The sequence below is a fragment of the Varroa jacobsoni genome, unplaced genomic scaffold (assembly GCF_002532875.2).
Source record: "Varroa jacobsoni isolate VJ856 unplaced genomic scaffold, vjacob_1.0 scaffold_1457, whole genome shotgun sequence".
NCBI classification, from domain to species: domain Eukaryota; kingdom Metazoa; phylum Arthropoda; class Arachnida; order Mesostigmata; family Varroidae; genus Varroa; species Varroa jacobsoni.
In genome coordinates this window covers 494660-518154 of record NW_019214359.1, presented here as the reverse complement: position 1 = coordinate 518154, position 23495 = coordinate 494660, and the positions used below count along the sequence as shown (strand labels likewise).

General features: G+C 40.0%; 1 protein-coding gene across 5 annotated transcripts; it reads left to right on the top strand.

The window, feature by feature from the left end:
* Nucleotides 1-1170: 1170 nt before the first annotated feature.
* On the top strand, nt 1171-22831 carry zormin (spectrin and immunoglobulin domain-containing protein zormin). Of its 5 annotated transcripts, none has more exons than XM_022850371.2 (26): nt 1171-2181; nt 9624-9821; nt 10290-10376; nt 10652-10790; nt 10971-11149; nt 12627-12839; nt 13403-13579; nt 13904-14560; nt 14808-14933; nt 15070-15132; nt 15451-15543; nt 15887-16049; nt 16139-16269; nt 16410-16571; nt 16847-16996; nt 17233-17388; nt 17522-17719; nt 17946-18116; nt 18260-18406; nt 18608-18733; nt 19009-19200; nt 19362-19513; nt 19789-20265; nt 20618-20786; nt 21535-21607; nt 22071-22831. In XM_022850371.2, the coding sequence occupies exons 1-26, from the start codon at nt 2053-2055 to the stop codon at nt 22211-22213; spliced, it is 4671 nt and encodes a 1556-aa protein (XP_022706106.1). In that variant the 5' UTR covers nt 1171-2052; the 3' UTR covers nt 22214-22831. The 5 variants fall into 5 exon arrangements, with proteins under 5 accessions (XP_022706106.1, XP_086828555.1, XP_086828554.1 ...); XM_086972429.1 differs by having other exon boundaries at nt 13400-13579; nt 15076-15132; XM_086972428.1 differs by having other exon boundaries at nt 13400-13579; nt 15454-15543.
* The last annotated feature ends 664 nt before the right edge of the window (nt 22832-23495 follow it).

Here is a 23495-nt window from a genome sequence, read left to right as displayed (position 1 = left end):
AACGGCTATATAAGTAGGGTGGTTCTTGAGGTTGGGCTTCGATGACCTATATTTTTCTTCCAACTATGCTAGCTCAACCTAGTATCTGCAGATTATATTTTTAAATTTCGTAACAATTTTACTTGTGGCTTATTTAAAAAATGCAGACTACGAATATGTTTTGCAAATGGTCTGCATGCATAGACGGTAGTTATCATGTAAGGGTATTCCATCAACACTTATTTTCCAATGACGTGACACGCACATCTTGCTGTTTTTACCTGAGGTTACATACTTTTATACCTTCAAACCCATCTACTTTACCCTTTTACGGTCTCTTCATCTATAACACTTTTAAAAAAGCCATCAATCATCGATGATTCATAATCTGTTTCACTAAATTTTACCCGACTAAACAACTGTTCTTCTCCATAAAGCGTAGAGATCGTTTTTCTTGTCGAATGCGTCAGTCACCCCTGTTACTACAGCGTTACTGCCGCCATCATCAACACACTCCGACAGAATCTGCGAGGCTACACATTCGCATAGTCTCAACGTGGTAGGCCAAGCTGACTTTAGCCAACCTGCTGCTCAAGTATCAGCAAAAGCGACAGGACCGGCGATCAAAGCGTGAAACAACATAGCTCTCTGTGTCGTCTTACGGATAGTAATGGCGATGCCCATTTTGCCTAGGCCTTGTTCTGCATAGGTCTGCTAAGGTCTTGTGCGTGTTATCTCTCCTGCGTTGTCGTCGTCCGATTTCGATGTTGCCCGTCGCCACTGTCAGAATTGTCGCGCTTCTCGAAAAGTCGTATGAATGCATCGACTAGCGTTACACTATCGAGGCGTGTCACGGCGCAGCAGGGCGCAGGACATGACCAACTCGACACCAGTCGCGTCGTAGCCCTGTCGCAAGGCTGCCCTTCTCTAGTCGTCTTCCGTTAGCAAAAAAGGACTCGGGCCCCCCCTACTTTCTCGGGCTACCGCTAGCACACCCGCACTTAGCTACACACCGATGGAAACAACGGTACGAGTCGCAGCAGCATCGGCTGCTGGTGCCGGCGGCATTAACCAGTGACGCTCGGTGCTCACCACGCAGCAAGACAGCCGCTCACTTAAAGTCGGCGTCGCGCGCCAACTAACGGGAAAGAAGGAGGGACTTCTGTCTTAATACCGGTTGTTGTCCGCATGCCACTGATGCTACTAGCCGATTTCCTCTTCAGCCAGACAAACAGGGTAACCGACTAGGAAGAACGTCGCGGGAACTAAGCGCTACTTGGTTTTCTTTTATATATGCTTCTTCTTCTTCCTGCTTCTAGAACTTGTGCTTCTGGCTCTCTACTGCAACTAGCATAATTAGTGCGCGCCGTGGCCGCTTCCCCTACCAATAGTAACTCATTTGAAGTTATACCACTACGAATTCTGTGGCGGCTATAGTTATACTTGGCCACCCTGTGTCACCTACGATTGATCAGATTGTTTTCATTGTCCAAGGAGGTACTAGTGACGGATTCGCTACGGCTGCAATTTGACTCAACATCGTACTGAGTTAGCAGTCTCCGCAGGCGTGGGACAGCAGCGACCCGATAAAAAACAAGAGAGAAGCAATTTCGTCGGTTGGAGTAAAAGGACGTTCCGATAGCGTTTGTAGTGCACGCGCGAAACTGAGCGAGTGGAAAAGCGTGAGAGTTCGTTTCGTCGAAAACCGAAATCATTTGTCTATATTTGTTGTTAAGTGTTCAACAATGATGCCAAGAGAAATCCTAACTATTGTGACACATATAACGGGACCAGCAGCAGCAGCAATGAATCGAAAGAGATAATAGAAGGCAAGCAACAGATTAGAGAAATTGTCAAATAAATCGTTGATGAGAACCAAACTGCACAAAATACTCGAAGACCTGAAAGCACCCATTGAATCTTCAAAGAATACTCCGACGTTTGTTTGACTGCGTATGTGGATCGTATCGATTATCAAAGACTGCATGTTATATATGGGTTATATAAACATTTGAAGTGGAACTGTTTGATTCAGAAGAAAAATTTGAAAAACGGTCTAGTTCGGCGGACAAAATGAGTGCACCTACGGAAACAAATAAACAGATAGGGGCCGACACACAGGCCAATGAAACTGGAACGACGACAATAAGCAGCGTTGCTATACAAAGCGGTGCAACAAAACTTGTGCTCGCGTTGTTACAGGTTGGTCTGAGCCGGTTTTTAGGACACGTAAACATTTTTAACAGCAAGTTAACCGTTCCGTACGTATCTGAAAAAAAAGGGTACTATGTTTTTCGACATTTTGAACTAAGAAACATAGGAAGTCATTATAGTCCGATCGTAAACGTGTTGAGCTTGTCTTCGAGGTTTGCTAGCATTTACAACTAAGCAAAACTATTGTATGTTTTTAAAGCCGTTTGTGAAGATTTTATGGAGTTGCATTCTTTTTTTTTGAAGCTTTTTCCTTTATGAAGCTTGTATTACTATGTTGCCTGTAAAACCTATCAGATCTGTTACTCCTTAATTTATTTGTGTACACAATGTTTACTGCGCTGATAGCGAACACCGCCAAGAATTTTATCTTGCCTATTAATATATATCGTGTAAACGAAACATCGCTCAGTCAACACATTTTATAGATTCATCAAAAGGAAGGAGTCAAAAGGAAGCCTCTTGATGTTCTAATTGGGTGCCATTAAATGATCACCATACGTTTATAGTATGGCGATCTCTGTCGATTCAGGCCATCAGTCATTGGTGCTATTGACCGACACCTTTCGTTAGTGAGGCCAATGACAAACAAATGCATCGTCATAAGGTCTTGAGATTTTTGTGCTGCTAGGACCCTATGCATCTGGCCAAAAAGGCTGTATTGGATGTGGTTGGTAGAGAAATAGTTATCCATATAGTTGTAGAATATGGTTAAAATATCTCATCACAAATATTTCACTCGAAGTTTGCGGTTTATCATGTGATAGGCACTATTTTGAATTTATAGAAAATTAATTGTCATTTTGTCAAGTATAGTACTGTTGGTCGTGTTACCCATTTATGACGTAAGTTGTATTGCTCGGTCGATATGTCAGGTTGAGTCAGCATTCTGTGATGCGAAGTCTTTCATGTCAAACGGTGTTTGATGTTTGTGCTAACTTCCAAGGAACTGTTTATTGAGGCAATGATCTGTTTGTAGATAGAATGAACGTATTTCGTCTCAGCGGTTTTTAGCAATTCTTTGTACACTCATATCAGTTCGGAAGTCTTTGCTTTATTAATTCTGCATTAAATGCTTTTCTTCTATGAAAAGCTTACAACATAGATTCCATAGCTCTCAAGGTCCTACCAGACCCAATCGCCGGTCGTTTAAAGATCACACGAGCACTCACAGTATAAGATAACTGTCTGACCAAATAAGGTCTTTGTTCCTACCATATCAACCATTATCTAAACGATTCATGTTCGGCCAACCTGCCCGTTTGCTTCAGCGCGGATCAAGAGAAGTTGCAATCTCTACGAGGACTCAACACGAGCATTTTTATTCAGGCCCCTTTGTTATGCAGAAGGGCTTTGGCAATGTATTCTGCATTAAAAACATTGTTTTAGTTAAAACATATTCTCATAGTTTTTGTTGGCTCAAAAACCCCTCAATCGCTCCTTTTCTGTTGTTCTCCTTTGCCCTCTATCGAAACTCCACACAATTACTTCGCGTGTCGCCAGTTGTTTACTGGTCTATCGGGAAACGCTTGTATAGAAACTCTTACGGCCAGACATAATTAGTTTCTATGCTAGCAGTGCTCACCTGCAGAGCGCCTCATTGTTAATTGGCTATGGCGTCCGTAGCGACGCCATTTTTCCCCACTCCACCTTCTGGGCTACCAGACAAGTTAGATCGCTCACTGAATGACTTTACTAGTAGTATTCGCGGTCTTTTGAAATGGGTCAGTGGATCTAATAGGAGCGAATTAGTTCCCTGAACAACATTTGAAGCTCTAAACACTTCCCTTATAACGACGCTATAATAGCTGACACACAAAATCACTGGAAAGAAACAATACTATCTTCTCACACGGGCGAAACGCCTGAAATTATTAATCTTCTACATGCCTTGATTAATAAACGTTAAGGCGTTTGCCCTTTATTACTATAGAACATCGAGATTTGTTTAGGAATGCTTAAAAAGGAATACCGAGCTGCCGGTTCATACCGAAAATTTGTGCAAAGTTCTGTTTGAAAAAAGGCCCAACATTACAGATATCGTGGTGTGATTTTTTTTTGTTTAGCTGCAGGTCTAAGGGTATCGTTGTGAGCATCTCGAGGCTTAGTCGAAAAATTAATTATAGAACGTGACTGTTCTTTCCACACTTTTACTATTGGGCAAAAGTATCAATTAGATAAAGACTACTTTGTTGTGTCTTCAAAATACCAAGAAACAAGTATCGGCTGGAAGGTTCATTCTGGCCTGTTAGGTGCATTCCAGTAGCTTGTAGGTGATTTTGTTTCCCCTGACATCTGTGTACAGAAGTGCCATTTATCGCTTCGTGTTGGTGGTACGGTATGAACCTTCAAAGCAGAAAATTAATATAATAGAGCGTAATTAAAAGGGGACTATGCTGTCGGCACATAACTAGAGCTGAGCAGTAGGAATTAAAAAACATTATTTAAGGTCTCTCCTGAAATATTCACTTTCCTAGAGATAATAGAAACGGTTTCGTTAACCTGTGTATAATTACTCTAGTTTCGAGTTCTTCGAAACGTTTTCTCATGTAGTAAATTCGTTGTTGAATAAACGAATTACGTTTACATATGATATGGATAGAGGGCTGTGTAATACCATATGATTTTTTTCGTTACTCGTCGACCAGTGTCTTTTTTTTTACGAAAAAGAAGGATCCTTTTACGAACCACAGCCAGTTAGGTGAGTGTATAGAAAAGCATATTATTAAAGCATTAAACAACTGCGTATTTGGTAGATGTTGATTTTCACGTAGTACGGGTAATGGGCTCGCAAGCTTTAGCCAGAAGCTGAAACACAGTTCAAACATGCCACCGAGGATACTGAGTTAGCTTCGATGCCCGGCTATGCGGAGGCGTGTTTTAGGGGACCATGGCAAGACCATAACACCTTATGATGAAAATTCTAGTCTATCCATAGGTCAAACACTAAGCAAACTGTCTACTTTCGACCAATGGCGCCCTGAATGCCACATAGCAAATACACGGGCTGCTAACGAATATAGCAATAGTAATTAACTAGGTGCAGTCTTCACGAATGGCTGAGAAGAAGGTTTTTGACGATAGCTAGATATGACCATGTGCGGTACAGTCTGTAATGAGAGAAAGCTTTGCTACGGATAGGAGCGGCATAAACCGGCGGCCTGAAACTGGACCTATTTACATATCAACGGCCCTTAATTGTTCCACTTTTATTCGATTAAAATAACAGGGTTCTTAATGATTTGCCCTATTATGCCCTGTAATATTGTAGACCAATTTACCTATTGCCAGTTACACTTCAGTAGGCGTCCTCTTTTTTACGTGCACAATATAGGGTTAATATGCATTCGCATTTATCAGACAATTAATTTTTATTTAATCGAGTCTAGACTGATCGTCTAGGAATTGATTTCATAGATGTTTCAATTGGTATCTGCCACAGTTCCAATTCGTCCTATTCCCTCTCGTGCGAATACCGCGGCAATTGTCAATGTGCTACAATCGGATATTTTGTGACCGGGGTTTTGTGACTATTAAAAATCGTACTGAATTAAGCTCTTCAAATGAGTATGGCACAAGACTACTTTTTCGTTATTGCTTCTATATACGTACTCTTTAGGACATTTTATCTAGTTCACACGGCGAAAGGACCGAATACAAAACAAAAGGCTACTAGTTCATATAACAAATTTTAAGATCGGTCTTTTCGATCTATGTCTAATCGATGGGTAACGTAATTCGTGAGATATTTCACTGCTTACCCGCCGCTGTAGTAACGGCTCATGTAAGGGTAGATTTCATCCAGAAGCCAGCTTGTAGGAGCTTCTGACGTCGGCGAAAGGTTTAGAACAGGTAAAAAAGAATCACTTCCTAAATATCGCCATTGATGAAGAAGACGGTGTTTCAAACTAAACCTTGTGTAAATTAAGGCACACAAATTCGGAAACGTCGTGCGCAAGCTCATTTAAGTAACAAAGAAAAAAAACATGTATAAGGATACACGCAGGGGAGACAGTATGGATCTGTCAAAAAAAGAGGTTTTTGCTTTCGTGCTCCATGAAACACGTATGCGTATAGGGTGTTCAGAAAGTTATCGGAGAGCAGTTAAAGCTTGGTGGTTTGAAGGGTGATCTAGCGGTAAACTTAATTGATGTTCCCTCTTCTGTAAAGGCGTTAGGAGATATGACGGTTTTTGAGAAAATAAAAGAGAAATCATTACAGACAAAATATCTTCGTAAAGCAAGCTACATCGAGTGCTCAATATCGTAACCAGTCGTCTATCAACCTCCTAGGTACGTTTTTCTGCATTGAAACGATATTAATAATAATAAACGTTAAGAATATGTAACTACAGAAGTCCGAGTGAAGGCAAATTGCACAGAAGGTTATATTTAAAAACCGTCAAACTTTACTCTACAAACAACTATGCACTGATATATAGAAGTAGTACTGCCAGTAAACTGTCAAAGACTCCATACCCAGGATGACGCCATACCTCCAAAACACGTGGTCACTGCGATTAAAATCCCTCAAGATTAAAATATGTGTAACTTGGCAGGTAGTACAACGTTCAGCCGTTGAGCCTGCTACTGGTAAAAAGGTAACCAATGATTTTTTCGGATTGTTGCAAAATGACAAAAAAAAAACTGTTGGTTATGCCACCACCACCGCAGCAAACGCTCATGATTGCTTGTTCGTTTAATTGTATGGTTCTCGGGATTGTGTTTTAACCCCAACGTCAGTAATATATTTAAGGGTTTGTCATACTAGCTATGCGTTTGAGGTTTCGTAACCTCCGTAGCCGTAATCACACTCCCTTATCGGCCAATTTAAAGGGAGCAATTTTCACGGTGAGAATGGATGGGAAGTGAGAAAGTAGAAACTTTACATGCAGTCAGGTAGAGGTCGGTCTTCAAAAACGTAGCGTGATTTTCCAACGAATAAAGAAAAACTGCACTAAGAAAGGGAGGGAAATATAGTGAAATCTCAGATTCTCGCACACATGTCTCTCACTATAATAATTAGATTTAACAAAGATATTTATAATAAACCTCGACGCTGTTGCATGGCAAGTAAGAACAGCTCGTCTTGCAAGAAAAGCTTCATGAAAAATGTTATTGAACCCTTTCAACTCATATTGCTTGAAGATGCATACGTGAATTCACTTTGTCTATGCTATTTCCAGCTGTTTAGATATTGAATATTCTGTGATGAATATACGTTCGTTTTTAGACGAAATTGGCATGTAAACTAATATCAGACTTTTAACACGCAGGCCTGTGAAGGTGCGTAATTATATGCTTACAAATCGTTGTGTTACTTTGTATACGTTACACATAAAATTAAACCAAGATGCTGAAACTATTTTTGTGCGGAATGCTCTTCTTTTTTTTATCAGAAAAACGCCAGAGGCCTTTTGGATCTGGTCATTAGCGTCATTCAGCCTCTGAGATAAGAAAACGCACCGGCAAATTTTAAAATCTGCGCCAAAGTCTTTTACTGTAAACGGGTTTCCAGACATCCGGTACTTAGGTTTTTTTTGTTAAGTCTAAAAGAACACAGATAGTTGAGATAACCATACCTAGATCAAAGAAGTACCATTAACAGTTGGTCTAGTAAGTGGTGCGAGCCTGATTACTAGAAGCTTCGCCCCGAGCCTAAAAGACAGCAAGCGGTCGTTGACCTGTATGTTTCCCATTAGCGGTTGCACGCCTAGAGCCGACGCGTCTTGCAAGCTCGCCACTTTTCACAGAATTTGAGCGGTATTAAGCCCACGCTTAGTCATATGATAAGCCAGCACGGTAACATTAATTAAAGATTCTTTTTATTTCTAATACCTATATTAGTAGCAGGCGTCAATACTATATAGACCAGAAGAGATGAGCTGCTAAAATAGGCTTCAGAATCCACTACACTTATAGCCCGTTGTACGGTAATTGTTGAAAAAGAGGACTTGCAAACCTACTAAGATCTTTCAACATGGGTTATATTACTGATTATTCCACAAGATTTCAACATATTTACCTAACCTTTGTGTAGATTATCAAGTACCCAAAACGCCTCTAACTTAAAAATAACTTTGATAATAAATCGATGAAACATTATATATTCTATGAGATGAAATCGTTTAGGGCGGAGTTGAGATTGAGCCTATATCGGATTTGTTATTAAACACGTAGGGCTTGTACTTAATTTCTGGTAAAACCATTTATTTCTTTCGTAGAAGCGGTATTGTAGGAAACGATACCATGTACTGCCATTTGTCATGCAACTTAGTTTGAGAACTGGAACACGCCCATTTTAGTAGTTCCTATTAGGTAAGGACTGACTTCAGACGCTACGAGCTAAGTGGATTTCGAGCAGGCTAATGCGTCGAAGAGAATACTCCTCGATTGTACCCGTCTGGACTAGTGCAATCTTCGAATAGCTTCACGCAATAGATTGCTTTGTGGGCTAAAGCTATACTGTCATTCTGATATGTGAGATCAGTATTAGACTGCAAAGCAACCAGCCCATTTCAACCTTCTGTTGGCTCGAACAGTCTGGTTATCTTCTACTCGTCAATAACCAGCTTTTTTTAGGCGCGTTTATTTGAAATTTTAATCTCGTGCACTGCAAGTTGCTAACCGGTTTGGCTACGCGCTGTTTTATGTATCCTAATTCACTGAAGATTCTTGATATTTTTCCCTAGACCCCGCTTCCCTTGTGAGTCATAGAATCTTGTAGCGCCAAACGATAAACAAAACAATGTATATATATATGTATATAACGACATATATATGTATATATTTCATAGAACTTAAAAGAATGATTACATTGAGCTGTGTAACCCACATATATATATATATATATATATATATATATATATATATATATATACATAGCAGATGCAAGCAGAGAATCGATAGGGCGCGTCCAGTGCTCGCCGTAAATTTAATGAGAAACGAAACACAGCTCCGTAGGTATGGAAGTAGCAATCGTTGTGACAAAAACTATGTGGGAGTATACTTCGAGCATATATTAAATAACTCGAGGCACCCTATTAACAACAGAAGTTTTTATTTCACATCTGTTAAGGTATCCAGAAATATATAAATTGTTGCAAGGAAGAAGTTCTTCGGCCATTGGTAACACATTGGCATGAGCTTCTCAAAGCAGTCTAAAAACACTTGGCTTACTTATTATATTGTCGTATTGGAAGTGATATGATCGCGAATCCATATTACTATGGGGGTTTCAACCAATCAATGTATAGTTTCTGTGCCATGTATGGTATGGCCGACGCTGCGTTTTGGCATTAGCACATAAAACGTCGCCGAAAAAAGCTTACTTTTTTATTTTGACATTTAGAGCTAATACTTAAAGCAGAAAAGAAAGCTCCTTTAGTATTTAGAAAACAGATTATTTATTTTATATTATATTCTCTATTTCAGTGTGCGGAATGCATTAAGCTAAAAATTCAAGAAATGGTACCTTTATTCACGGATATCGGATCGAATCTTGAGGAGGCTTCTCAGCTCTGTAAGCAGCACGATTCTGTCTTGGAAAAACTTCAGGGGCAGCAGAATCCTGTTGAAGAGTTGCTAAAGCAGGCAGATGAAACAATTACTAGACAGAAACCTAGGAAAGAGGTTAGTACTATGGACTGTGAATTGCACAATAGATTAGGTCCTGTGCGGGTTCGCGAATACCGCTAAAAATATAGTACCGATATCATATATAATACAAACTCTCTCTCCCCCCTCTCTCTCCCACTCTCCCCTATTTCCAATGGGTTCCATAACGGAGTTAGAATGACCATATCCGGAGACAGAATGAGCTATTCGTCAAATAAATGCGTTACGTCAGTCTACATCAGTGACTGCAACACTAGTGGATACCACTATGAAAACTACAAGAACGTCAATTAACTTATTTCGCAGAGTCAAACAACCTTAGAAGTTCATGAGTTGAGCGATGACTTTAAACGCGCATGTGATAGAATAGACGAAGCCAACGTCAAATTATGGAGTAAATCTTACCGGGAAAACCGGGCGTAAATTCTAGAACGTGCGAGTATAGCCTTATTACCAAATATAGGTAATTTCTTTTTCCTTCAGGTGTATCAAGCAATGGCTGATAGTCTCGGCCATGCATGGAGGGATCTGAATAGCCAGTTAGAACAGAGGAAACTTATCCTACACCAGGTATATATGTATATACATATAAATGTGTATCGAAAAGAATAGAAATAGTAATAATACAGGTACATTGTATATTAGTCATAAAAGCGGTTGACATTAACTTACTACTACATTTGGGAAATACTTTCGAACCTAAGATTGATCGTAATAATATCATAGCGCTAAGTTATTTTCCAGCTTCATTTTGAAAGTCTCTAGCTTAAACAAACTAGGCGCGTTTTGGTCGAATTCGGCCGCTAAAGTTCCTCCTTTAACTGAGAATAACCGTATTGCGTTAGGCGGTGATGTTCCATACACGGGCACGAACACTTCTTGAGAAGCTGACTCGTGCTGAAATGGAATTCGGTGAAAGCTTCATTCCTCATGATGCGCAAAAGTGCCACCAGGCATTAGAACAACTGCGAACAGCAAGAGAAGGTAGGCGTCTAATTAATTGAATCAGACTTGCATGAGGTCAGCAAGTTCCGCGTCTAAATTGCTGTCTCTGACAATTGACGTATGAGCGGTTCAAGTTCCCAAGCCAAATACTGCCCGTTGAACTTTCTTCTTATCTACGAACTATTTTAATTGAACTAACGTTTGATGATGATTTTTTAGCATTGACAAATTGTTCGAAGCAGCTGTCAACCGAAGCTGATCTACTTCTTGATTTTGTGCGTCCCATTGCTGAACGTTCATTGGCAGACTCACGGTCAGAGTACATGCGAAAAGCCGCCGAAAAAACCCTGCGAGAAATTAGCGACTACGAGGAGTTCTTACAGACGAAGATGGCGGAGGTGAGCATGAACAGATTTCCACTTCAAAAATAAGCCTCGTGTTATTTAGATCCTCATCCGGTCACTCGACTGTAGTCAGTCCGTTTTTATTTACCTATTCCGGCATTCTATTTTATGGTCGTTTATATCAATCTGGACGGACTCTAGAAGATACGTTAGTTAGTATTAGTACGTTATTAAAATTACGACTGTTAACTGAGTACCTCGTAAAAATACGTTTAAGTAGAACAACCTGGGTAATACGTACGTACGATTCATAATTTCGAGCTAACGCAATGGCGATTGTCGGAGCTTAAATTAGTCTGATTATTGTTACTAAAGGAAACCATCGTTTCTCCGAACACCGACTATAGAGTCTTAAGCGTTCGATCAGCGTCCGCTTATTCTGATGTAACTCTGGCTAACAAGTCAAACTCTGTTGACCCTCAAATAATTAACGTCCAACGTTATTTTATCTAATGCGAGTTTATTCATCTCCCATTACTTTCCATACAGATCATGTATAAATAACAATGCAGAAATCATCACGCAACGTTACTCTATAGACACACAAACCCACGAAATAGGTTAGGTCCTACATATGTACAACATCAGACTGCATTACATCTTTCTTAATAATGTTTTTCGTACAAGCTAATTTTCCAGTACCTTGTGTCCGTCGTTCCTCCCCCATTAACGATTAATTCTATATGCATATCGCAGAAGTACTTCATTCACTTCTTGCACACGCCAGTTTTCCACCCACGTGTCCTTTCCCCGCTCATTCGCATTATAACCATCGCACAGAACTGTTTGCCGATCTATTCATTGCCGCTCCCTTACACCTAATGGCTATATCCGTGCTGAGTCTGAGCACTAACGGTGCCTGACGTGACTGCCACAATTTTGAGCTCGATTGCGCAGTAATCATCCACCTACTCCTGTCCGCCCGAGTCGTCTCTGACCGTCGTCAGCATAAGAACATCTACCAGCAGCCTATAGCTTAACGTCGGTTTGTGATCTCCATTCGGCCTTTTATGTTCGTATTGACGATTGACCGCTACGCTCTGGCACACACCGTTGATCTAGCAATCTCAACTTAACGACTGCGGCTGGTTCTTGTTTCGGTGGTTCACGATACGTCCCAGTTGCAGGGTCGCGCCATAGGACTCGAGTTCAAAGTAAACACTGCTGCAGCGGCTGTTGGCGGCTTGATAGCAACATTCTCGTTCGACGCTCGCTGCCTCTATGGAAGGGCCTGACGACGTATCGCTCGCAGACACCGGCTGTAGCCGGACCCAAAGACACCAGTCAGTGCGGTAGTGTCTACACCGTCCGTCGTTGTCGCTAGATTGAACAGTTGATTAGCTTAGTCAAGTTGAAGCTCAGGTCTTCAGTGGTGTTACCGCTACTAATACGGCATTGTTTTTATCGTATTTCCACTCGCATCGCATTTGCATCATCATAATTATAATTGTTTGCCTGTGTATCATTGCAGGTGGAAGTGATACTGTCTCAGAGGGAGTTCATGTTGATTGGGTCGACTCGCAAAAGAGAGCTGGAAGAGGGTCTTCGTTCTCTGGAAGAGTGGTACCGATCTGTTAGCAAGAAGATTCTCGATGAGAGGTCGCTCGGAAGCAGCAGTCAAACAACTCAGGCCATACTCAATGACCTAATCGGGAAACTCGACGACGTTAAGAACAAACGCCAAGTAGGTAACCCGGTTTTCGTGCGTTTTCTACTTATGATCAAAAGTGGTTCATCATAGTATAAGTGCAATGAGGGTTGTGTGAAATGAGGTAACTCTAGATTTTGCTAGCAAGACCTCATAGCACGTAGAACTGAATGGGATATAATTATACGTTTTAGCTTTGAGTAAAATGGCTATTATTTGTCAGTTATAATCAGGCGTGAATAGGACTTCACGCCAGTGTCTGAAAGAATACCGATGACGACATTAACTCGGGACGGTGGTCGAGCATAGGATTTTCAGTAGTATATAGTACCTTCTCAATATTCTACACTAAGTCCATGAGATCTTCATGGACGGAAATATACTAGTTCATGCAAACTGTCGTAGTTGAATATTTTCTGTTCGGTGTATTTTGTCTTCCTTGTTACCCTTTCGTCCACATTGAGTATATGGACTGAAAATTTGCGCTTCACTGGTAGCGAAGCCGAAACGCGCACACTCTTCATTTACAATCTTACACAGCCGAATGAAAATTGATTTTACTATGTACATAATCAGTACGTTACGATCTTTGTCAGCAGGCGGCAATCAAACTATTGAAGTCTACTGAGGATCCATCGTGCGGCGGTTACACAAGCTCCGATCTTCAGCAGAGAGCTTATCTTCTTCTCTCTAACATCACAGATGTGGAAGAAAGTCTTCACACAAGAATTGAATATCTCCACAAGGCGCAAGATTTCTTCACAAAGACGGATGAGGCTCGTTGTCATGACAGATCTGCAAAAGCCTTATATATATATATATATATATATATTGTGCAATACTAAGCTCGAATTAATATTGTCCAATTATTAGGCGATGCTTATAACAGAATAATATATCCCTAAAATGCATCAATCGCAGCTGATTATGATATTTGAAGATTAATATTTTCCAGAAGTATCTAGGATTACTAACGTGTACTGCTTCTATTAATATTGCCGCAATCCAGCAAACTGCTTGGCAGCGTGAATTTAAAAAATTTTATACTAACTAAAATTTCTCATTTTGTGCTGATCGCCATTTTATTTCTGCATTTGTAGATAATTGGGAACAACAAAGACGACGCCGACGCTGATTGTGCGAAAAGGAAAGAAATACTCGTTAAAGAAGCTCAAGATTTAGTAAAATTTTATGAAGTTGAACCCTCTGCTGTTGCTGGTGTTAAGATCGCTTTGAATAAGCTCATAAATAGAACTACAGCAGAAACGATAACAAGCACAATAAGTCAAACCTCAACTTCAGGCAGGAAGAAGGCTGACACAACAGGTGGACAAAGTCTGCTTTCATCGAGACCGAAAATCTCAGAGGAAAAGTTGCTAATGAAGTCGGCGGCTCAAAGACCAAACAAGCCATTACCAGCGGTGCCTAATTTATCTGCTAGAGAAAAAGTTGAATCAACTTTAACTACGGAAACAGCTAAAGTTTCCACTACACAGGATCAGCCCGCCGCCGCTAACGATGAGAGATCGCTGTTAACATCGCCTACCGAGTCAGATCTCTATGAAGAGGTCACGCCACAGTCCCTGAACGAGGATAAGCTTCAGCCAGACGTTCCACGCAAACTTGAAAAATACAAAGAAAGTCTGGTGAACGAATCTATACAGGATACGTTCCCATCTAAAGATCAAGTTGCTCCGCAGCAAATAGAAACGATCCAAGCGCCGCCTGCTTCCGTCGAGGGATCTTTTGATCAAAAGGTAACTCAGTCAAAGACCTATATAGTAATGTAAATATTCTGATATTAAATATATAGATAAAAGTTTCATGTAATCAAATTAGTAGAAATTATTAGTAAACTAATTACCTGTATTATTGAGTTTGTAAAAACATTTGATGATTGCATACGTGTGGATGAGAAATACCAAGGCCTTTTCGTGCAATGGTCTTCGATGACACTTATTTCCAAGTCATATTTTAGCCACTTATTTTTTAAATATTGGACAGGTTGTTTGTAAATCTATGGATAAGGAGATCAAGGAAAAGAAGACGACTTACAAAGAGGTCCACCTTGAAGAAGCGAAAATTACTTCAACTGGCATTCTCCGTAAAGAGTTCAAGTCAGAAGTAAAGGTAGATGTTTAAAATACGAAACAGATTCATTGTATTGGATATCATTGTTCAGTTACTTCTTCTACCGTCTTATTGTGCTCAGCTGAAGTAATTGGGCAAATTGTTATTGTACGTTAAGAAATTGTTATATCCATAGTTACAGGTGGCTACTATGATTGCGGATACTAAAACAACACCAAGTCGATGCATAGATGAGCAGGTAAATAACCGATCGCTTCCTGGTAAGGACATGTTGTCCTTCATATACATATAAGCGGGTAATGAATATATCACTGTGCAGCGTAATCAAATATCGCAAGTGTACCACAGATTCTTTATCCTTACCGCAGATATGGTAGGTCATAGCGACGTCTTTTATTAGGAGATTTTCTTGATAATTTGCTTGGCTTGCGCTGCGTTAATATATAAACGAAGCTTTTTACTACAAAATATAATCATTTTTAGCCCCTTAAAAACCTATGAGGCAAAAGTGGTTTTTAGCGCATGTGCTCTATGTATCTGCTTCTTACATTTTCAGAAGACTAACGATCAGGCGTTCGTTATTCAGCGGAGCCCGTCGTTTGTGAATTTCTGTTCTAAGATCTGCTCGATTGAAAAATGGCTTCACGAGGTGCACGAGCAGCGATGCATTTTTATGAACAGAACTCTGATATTTTGTTAATGCCTTCCTGTGGGGCCAAAATCGCGACTACTGGATGTCATAGCCGTACCTTATATAAACTAAAACGAAAATGCTAAATTGCATCTAAAATATCTATAACGTATAAAACCTATGATTGAAATCGACCTCAGATTCGGCATTCATAGTTTTACTAGGTGCTCTTAATAACGATAATCTACCATAAAATGAAGTCTACGGAGCTCATTTTTCACTTGAATTATCAGAGACTAGAAACTGTCCTCAGTTAATAGGGAACTAACCGCATATTTCTTCATGTCGGTGATGTACGCAGGTGTTAGACGCGTTTCTTCAACAAAACGTTGCGATCGGGGCGGATCTGATTAATGTCAAAAAATTTTATCAAGAACACAGTAAAATACAGAATGACCTGAAGGTCAAAGAGATGGATGCGTTGGCAGCGTTCTCAACGCTTCCGGCTGTTCTTTCTATTGGAGGTATATATACATCAATTCAATTCCGTTTTGATGACTGAATTCTGATTTAGCAATTTTCTTCAATAATTTACATTCGATACTTTGTTCAGGCGACGATGCAGCGGACGCACAAAAACACGGTCAAAAACTTCGTGATGACTGGGAGCGTATTGGCAATATTCTTGAGCTGCGAGTCCGTCTTGCCCAAAGATACGTCAACTTTCTCAAGCTCTCTGTTCAGGTAATATTTCATATAAATGGCCCTTTCGAATACGAGCCTATAAATAATGCCTCAGGATGTCCCATGAGATCCATTTATCCAACACTGTCAATTAATTCAGCTCCTGTATGTTATATCATATCGTTCAAATACATCTATAGCTGTCCTCAGATATGTCGGAAGTGGAAGAATCTGTTGGGCGAGCCCGTGCCGATTTATCGGAAGTTGAACAAAAAAATCTTTTCCAAAGCTGGATGAACGCCCAACAGGCAATCGTGCAGTTCAATCATCAAGCGAAAATTATTCAAGATGACGCAAAACGGGTACGTACCGCATTCGATCTTTCTATTCGGATCTAGTAAGAGAACCTTCGAAGGTAGCGGTAGGAAAATCATTGATTCAAACTGTTGTGAATAAATAGAACTCGAGAAAAGTAAATATAGTTTTTATATTTGGACGTTTTTTTTACATACATCGATGTGTAGATATATATACTCATGAATGTATATCAACGACTTAGCATTAGTACCGCGTTCAACCTAAATCGTAAGGAAATTTTTTTTACTGGCGCCTTAATATTATATAAAACAACTTACAGATGCAGGACCCATATTTGGATGTTGCCGCATTAGTCTCGGCAGTACAAGCTGTACAAGCCACCGTTTCAACGAGAAGAGATATTCTAAAGAAAACATTCGACGTCTGGGAAGATCGAAAACGATCTCCGCCACCTCCTAAAATTTCACAGGTCGGCATTACCGCCAAAATGGTTCACAGCACGCAAGTAGGAACTATATCAATTGAAAAGCAAGCCCCTTTGTCTACAGTTTTAATTATCCTGTATTCTGTAATTGAGTAGCTTTGATTGATTAAAATCCCATATAGATATTTCTTTGCTTTCTTCTTTTACCACCTATACTAGGTTTGTCACAAAAATGCAGTTTCTGTTCTATAGGTAACGTGGCTTTTGTTTCTCTGGTGTAGGCAGAGCAGCTAATGCGCGAAACACAACGCACAAAAGAATCCGCACAGAAGCTGGAGAAGGAGCTCTTCCCAATAATTCCTCGAGAGCTCAACCGTGCAGAGAGCATCCGAAGGTATCTGAATAGGCATATTGACACCCTCATGCCACTTGTTAGGGTACGTATAGCTTTCATGATACACAGCTCACGATTGTCATTATAAAATACGGTGAAAAATAATTGGATTAATCTTTTTTGGAGCCGATGGTGAGCCACTCTGTAATTGTATAGGTATACCTGCTGGATTACAGACAGTACAATCCGAGTTGGAGGTCCGACTCCGGTCCATGGACCATTTGTTGACGAAGGCACAGCACGAGTCAGAGAAAAAGGAACTGCTCAAGGTTAAGGACGTCTTGGAGGAAGCCCTTAGTAGGCTACTAACAAAAATTAGCGACTACGAGAGTATTGTTGAGAAGCTTGCCGGCTTCCTTGTTAATGTGGAAAAGGTGAATGAATATGTATATAAGGTTTAGCTAATCAAGAATGGTACTCTTGAAAAAGTTTCGCCTAACGCAAGATCTCTCTCTGTACGCACTCTCTGTATTGAATTTGTTTTCCGTATTTAAATAGTAGATTTTTTTTTATAAACAATAGATTTATGATCTTGAACAAGCTAGGTGCAACTCTCAAGTTTGCAAAGTGATAACTTGAGCTATATTTTATCTTTGTTAGATGGAGAAAAGTGCGGAGACTGTTGAAAAGCTCGGCAAAGGTTCCGGTTGCGATCCTATTGCGTTGGAGGATCTGGGTAGAGCTCTTGAAACTCAGCAGACTCATGCTTTAGACCGAGTTGTTATTCTGGCACAGGAATCTGATCAATTGGTCCAGCTCATCGATAAGCTTGTAGGATATTATGTTCATCAGCTAATTGATGACTCAGCTAACCTCGGCGTAGTGTTAATGAAATCTTTGAATGTTAGTCTGTGTTCGAAAGAAAGGTCGACAATTCGTTGAATTTAGTCCTGAGACATACTACTGTATTGCAGGAACCGGCTGCGGCGGCAACCCGCGATAAGGAAAAAATTTCTCGCCTAGTAGAAGCCACAAGGCAACATTTTGAAAGTGTTCTGTCTCAACAAAAAGTTAAACTGGCCGAATCGAAAAAACTATTAGACTTCAAGGCGAACACACAGGCGAGTTTCGAAATTATCAGAAATCGCCCAACCAAATTATTAGATTTTCTTAGCTGTTGGGTGGTCATATCAACCACGTGCTCAATTTTCTATATAAACTGTTGTTACATTAACTCAATTTTTTATATCTATTCTCACTTCTACGAGCTTAATTAGCTCTATATTGTGAGTTGACCTAATAGAGTACAATAATGGTCACAGATGTTGAATCAACGAATTGACCAGCTAAGTGAAGACCTGTCCTCGCTAAGATCGGCCTTCGGTGATAACTTCATAGCTGCAAAAACCGCACAAACATCGTTTGAGCACTTCGAGGAGACCGTTAAGGTAAGTAAATAAATTTATCGCATATCAACCATATTAAATGTATCAAGTGTTCTTATTAGACGAAATCCTTATTAAACAAAGAGCCATATGCTCGTACCAATGGGAAAATACAAATTTTGCAAAAGAGTCATGAATTGCTACGGGGACGTTCGTGTATGAGTACCTTGTGTTTTGCATCGTTTGTCGTCTAATTGAATATATAACTATTTGTTTTACGACCGTTTATATTATATTAAACACTTATATTTATCAATGGTTTTAACATTGACCGTCAGTGTCTAGAACGACAAATCAATGAGTTCGTGAAGCTGTCGCAACGTTTGACTTCTGATCGGCGCCTGGATACGCGGCAGGTCAAAAGCGAGGTAGCTAGTCTACAATTCAAGTGGAACGCATTCACGCGTCTGGTACAAGACAACCGCAAGTTGGTAGATGTCGGCGTTCTCTATTTTTCTGTTCTCGACGAGGTTCGTAGCATTATATGTACGACTATCTGAGACGTAGCGTTCTTAAATTCAATGACATACTTTATTAAAATTGAAGTGATGTATAATGGTAAAAAGAATCCGCGTCAACGTCCTCAGTTTTTAATAAGACTACATCTTTTTATTCTTATCGTATCTACTAGACCGAAAAATGGTACCGCGAAACAAACGACTACCTCGTCCGGGTCAACCAACTCTGCAATAATGCACAGAGGGCTGACAAAGAAGTACTTCTTAACGAAGTTCAAAGTCGGATTCATTCGTCGCAACTAGACCAAGAGGACCGACTTAAAAAGTAACATTTACCATATTGACACTGCTCAGAAATACGAAGCGGTTTAGATTTCAACCTTCCGAACGCCTGCTAAACAAAATTGGTTATTTTATAATTTAATTTCCTTCTTGTTGGTTTCTGGCATCCCATATCGATTCTAACATTACACACACTATCTGCAAGCATGTTGTATGCCCTCAGCAGCTTTTACCCTCTGAGATGAAATTGTGAACAGTTGTTTCTCTTGTTTCAGAAAACCTACGTTGTTTATTTTTTTCTTCTTAATTTCTGGGTAGGCTGATCAGTCTGGGTCAGCAGTTGTACCAAGGTCGAGTACCAGCGAACGCGGAGCGAGTCATTCAGGAGACCCGAACAGTGCTCGAGACTCTCCAACTTCTAGTGGCCCAGCTTCGCAAGCAGTCTATGCAAGCATCACTGATGCAATTCCAACAGCCCGCAATTCCACAGCAGCCGACTAAAAGTCAGAGCTTTGCAAGCCAGTCAAGTTTCCAGACGTCGTTTTCTTCAACGCAAGAGGTCAAATCGATGTTTTTGCAATCCCAAGAGAAAAATACAAAGGCGTTTACCTCCGTCCACGAAGAGCAAACCCGATCGTTTCGGCAAGTTGAACAGCACGCACCGGCTCCCGTTAAGCGTATGCATTCGGTTCAATTGTTCCGAGCTCCCAATAACAGTGAAGTTGGGGGACAGACTACGGTTGCATCTTGTCCTTCATCAGTAGCAGAGGACGTGCCAGCAACGAGTAGATCCAAGTAAGAATTAGACTATGGAAGTTCGTTCTAGCTGGATTATACCTATGCGACTCAGAAAAACTACTATGTCAATGTACTATTAAAGAAAAAGCTGGGCTATGCTTGTCGTTTTGTGATCCGCTCCTAATCCGTTTGATAACACCATTCTTCCTTTCTAGAGGCTTTCATATGATACAATTAGATAGGTTCTAACGGATAAATATGGGAGCGGTTTTTGTCAAAAAATAATTTCCGAATCATGTCCTTGACTAACAGAAAAAGCATTCTGATATGGATCGCGTGCATATTTATGTACGATACAGCGACACTTGTTTGGAGTTCTTTCCTAAGCTTATGGGCGCTGGCATTCCAGAACGTTCCCACGAAATGCGTCATCGGCTAGGCGTAACTTGCCCGCTGTTGGAGGACTTCTCTCTAGCTCGTCATACCCGTTTTTTGCAGTTCCTTTGGAAGATATCGAAACGCCCGAGCTTCGTCGGGTCACTCTTCGTTGCGTTGTTCAAGCTTTTCCCGCACCAAGGGTATACTAGTCCTGTATTCATTTGATTTTTAAAAAGCTTAATCATAGACCGTAATTTCTGAAATTGTCCGTATGACTGTGTGATACACTATTTTTGAAAACTGATGTAGGTTTTTCGGTGTAGATTAAATGATGTAGCTACTGTGGATTTTGTTGTACGTACATGACACAACTATATGCCCTATTACGAGATTATTGATAGTAGGCCTTGATTTGACAGTAACACAGCGAGATCAATGTTTACAATGGAGTTATATTCATATTCGGACGTGGACAAACAGGCCGAAAAAATCACGTTTGGCATGACAACTTTAAACACGTATGTCGAGAAACACACACACCAACTCTGCACTTTACTCATTGATTATTGGTCATACGTACGAAGAAGAAATTAGATTCACAAACGTTCTTTGACTGCTTACAAGGGCCTGTACATTATTCATTTGATAAGGAAACCAAACGAAGTTACAGTAAAAAAAAAAATAAGGGTAGTGCTAGATCCAGGCACAATGTTAAGCAAAATATATGGCTACAAAGAAATGAAGCATCGCATCGAGTCGAATAATTAATTTTTTTTTAATGATAACATACTTTTTGAAACTAGATGATAATGCTAGGCTCCTAGCGTAGTTAGCTATTCATCGCTTTTACAGTTTGTCTATTTCCATAAAATTTGGTTCCTCTACAATGTTCAATGACGTACTCTATGAGAACGTTCATAGCTCGTTTCATCCAATTCGTGTGCGCAGATTTCGTGGTACAAAGACGGAACGATGATTCGCCCTAACAACTATATAACGCCAACCTTCGATGACAGTACAGGTAAGCTATGCGTCTGCCTAATGATACATCTGGTTCGCGGGTTACATCATATCGATACTAAAGAATATCGTTGAAAATGCATGGGAACCGCGTGGTTTGTTGTACGTTTTAAAATCAATGCAAATCTGTTTTAAATGTTTATCACCGTCCACCGAAGAAATGGGTTTCAGTATTAAGTGAGAAAGGCATTTGTCTTTTTGAACAGGAAAGCAGAATTCTTAGAGGCAAAACCTTGCAAAATAAATAGATAACTCTCAGGTACCGTTGGATCCATAGCGTTTATATGGGCTGCTTTGTTTCTTGCATATATTTCCTGTAAGAGTTGGCGTAACAAGGCTATATTGGTTGGTCGACAAACACCATGTGCAGCGTAGAGTTGTTATAAGCCTAAGAACCTTGGTCCAAAGTTTTGCCGATTGGAATACACATCTAATCTGTGCTGTGATCAACTTTTATTGAGTAGGAGAGTGCACGCTCTGCATGCAGGAAGTTTTTGTCGCCGATAGCGGCTTGTACTCGTGTAAGGCTGTCAATTCGTCGGGACTGGCAGAAACGAAGGCTCGACTCTGTGTACGCGGAGAACGCTTTAGGATCAGACTTTACTAGTCGTCAAGGCCAGTGATCGAATTGTCGATCCACTGAGTAGTCATCTCCGTCTTTTTTCCTGCATAAATTTCATGTCTGTGACAAGTTCTATTGCATATTATTACATTGGGTGCAAATGTAGTTGAACTGAGCACGAGTAAGTCGACGTCCTTTCAACAATGTAGCAGGTTGCATTCATTATTTTCTGAAAAATAAGACCCTTCGGCTCAAGTGCCAACTTACGTGGGTTACACATATTCTTATAGATGTTTATGCAGAGCAAAAATGTTTCGAAGCTTCACGAGCTCAAATCATTTTCTGTATCGTATTAGATGTGATTGCCCCAATCAAGAACTAGAGAACCTTCATTTCCATACACATTTTCATAAATAATTGAGCGAAAACCAAAAGTATCTCTGTCTTGTAATATGTACATCTGGATCACCATTTATTTGGTGAATATACACTTGATTTATATAATTTCGTGTGTTGGCGACAAATACGTTATCATGATTTTAATTTTTCTCAATTCGGCAAAACAGCGGCTACCGCTAAAGGCTTGTTATATTTATAAGAAACTATCTATCAAAAGCTTCTTAAATGCAAAAAAATAAATTATGCGCATTGTGGTAATATTTATATACAGCATCATGATTATGGTGTGCACACAAAAAAAATCAGCCGCCTGACCTCATGGAATTGAAGTAAATCTGTCCTAAATCGAATTTAGCGGTGATAGGCTAGTTCTGCATACACTAGAAGTACGCTGGGTATGAATACTATTTTTCAGGCTACGGTTTATTCACTTTATAAAAGGAAAAATAAGTTAGAAAATATGTCAGCAAGAACAGAGAAAAATAAGGAAAATTAATTTATTTTTTAAATTATTATTCAGAACTCGAGTTATTCAGCAATTTGCTTTGTAGTTATAGCTGTGTCGACAATTTGATATTGAATCTAAATTGTAAGATAAAATACATTAATTTGCCCAAAATATACATTTCTTTAATGAACCTTGAATAGAGGCAATAAGAGTAGAGTCTTTGTGACCCACAATAATCCGCGTTATATTCTCGCCGGTTAAGGGGCACTTAATAATTATGACAGAAAGTGGAGACTGTTTACCTTGGAGTCCTCTAATTCTTCTCCTCTCTAGTAACTCTAACGAGACCTAGTGAATTCTAGAGATTTTTAGGAGTGGGGCGCCTTGATAATCCAACCTCCTACATGGAGGCGGATAATGAGGGTCATATTGGTACAAATCATACGAGTAACCTTCGAAAATTGGTCAGACTACAATTTT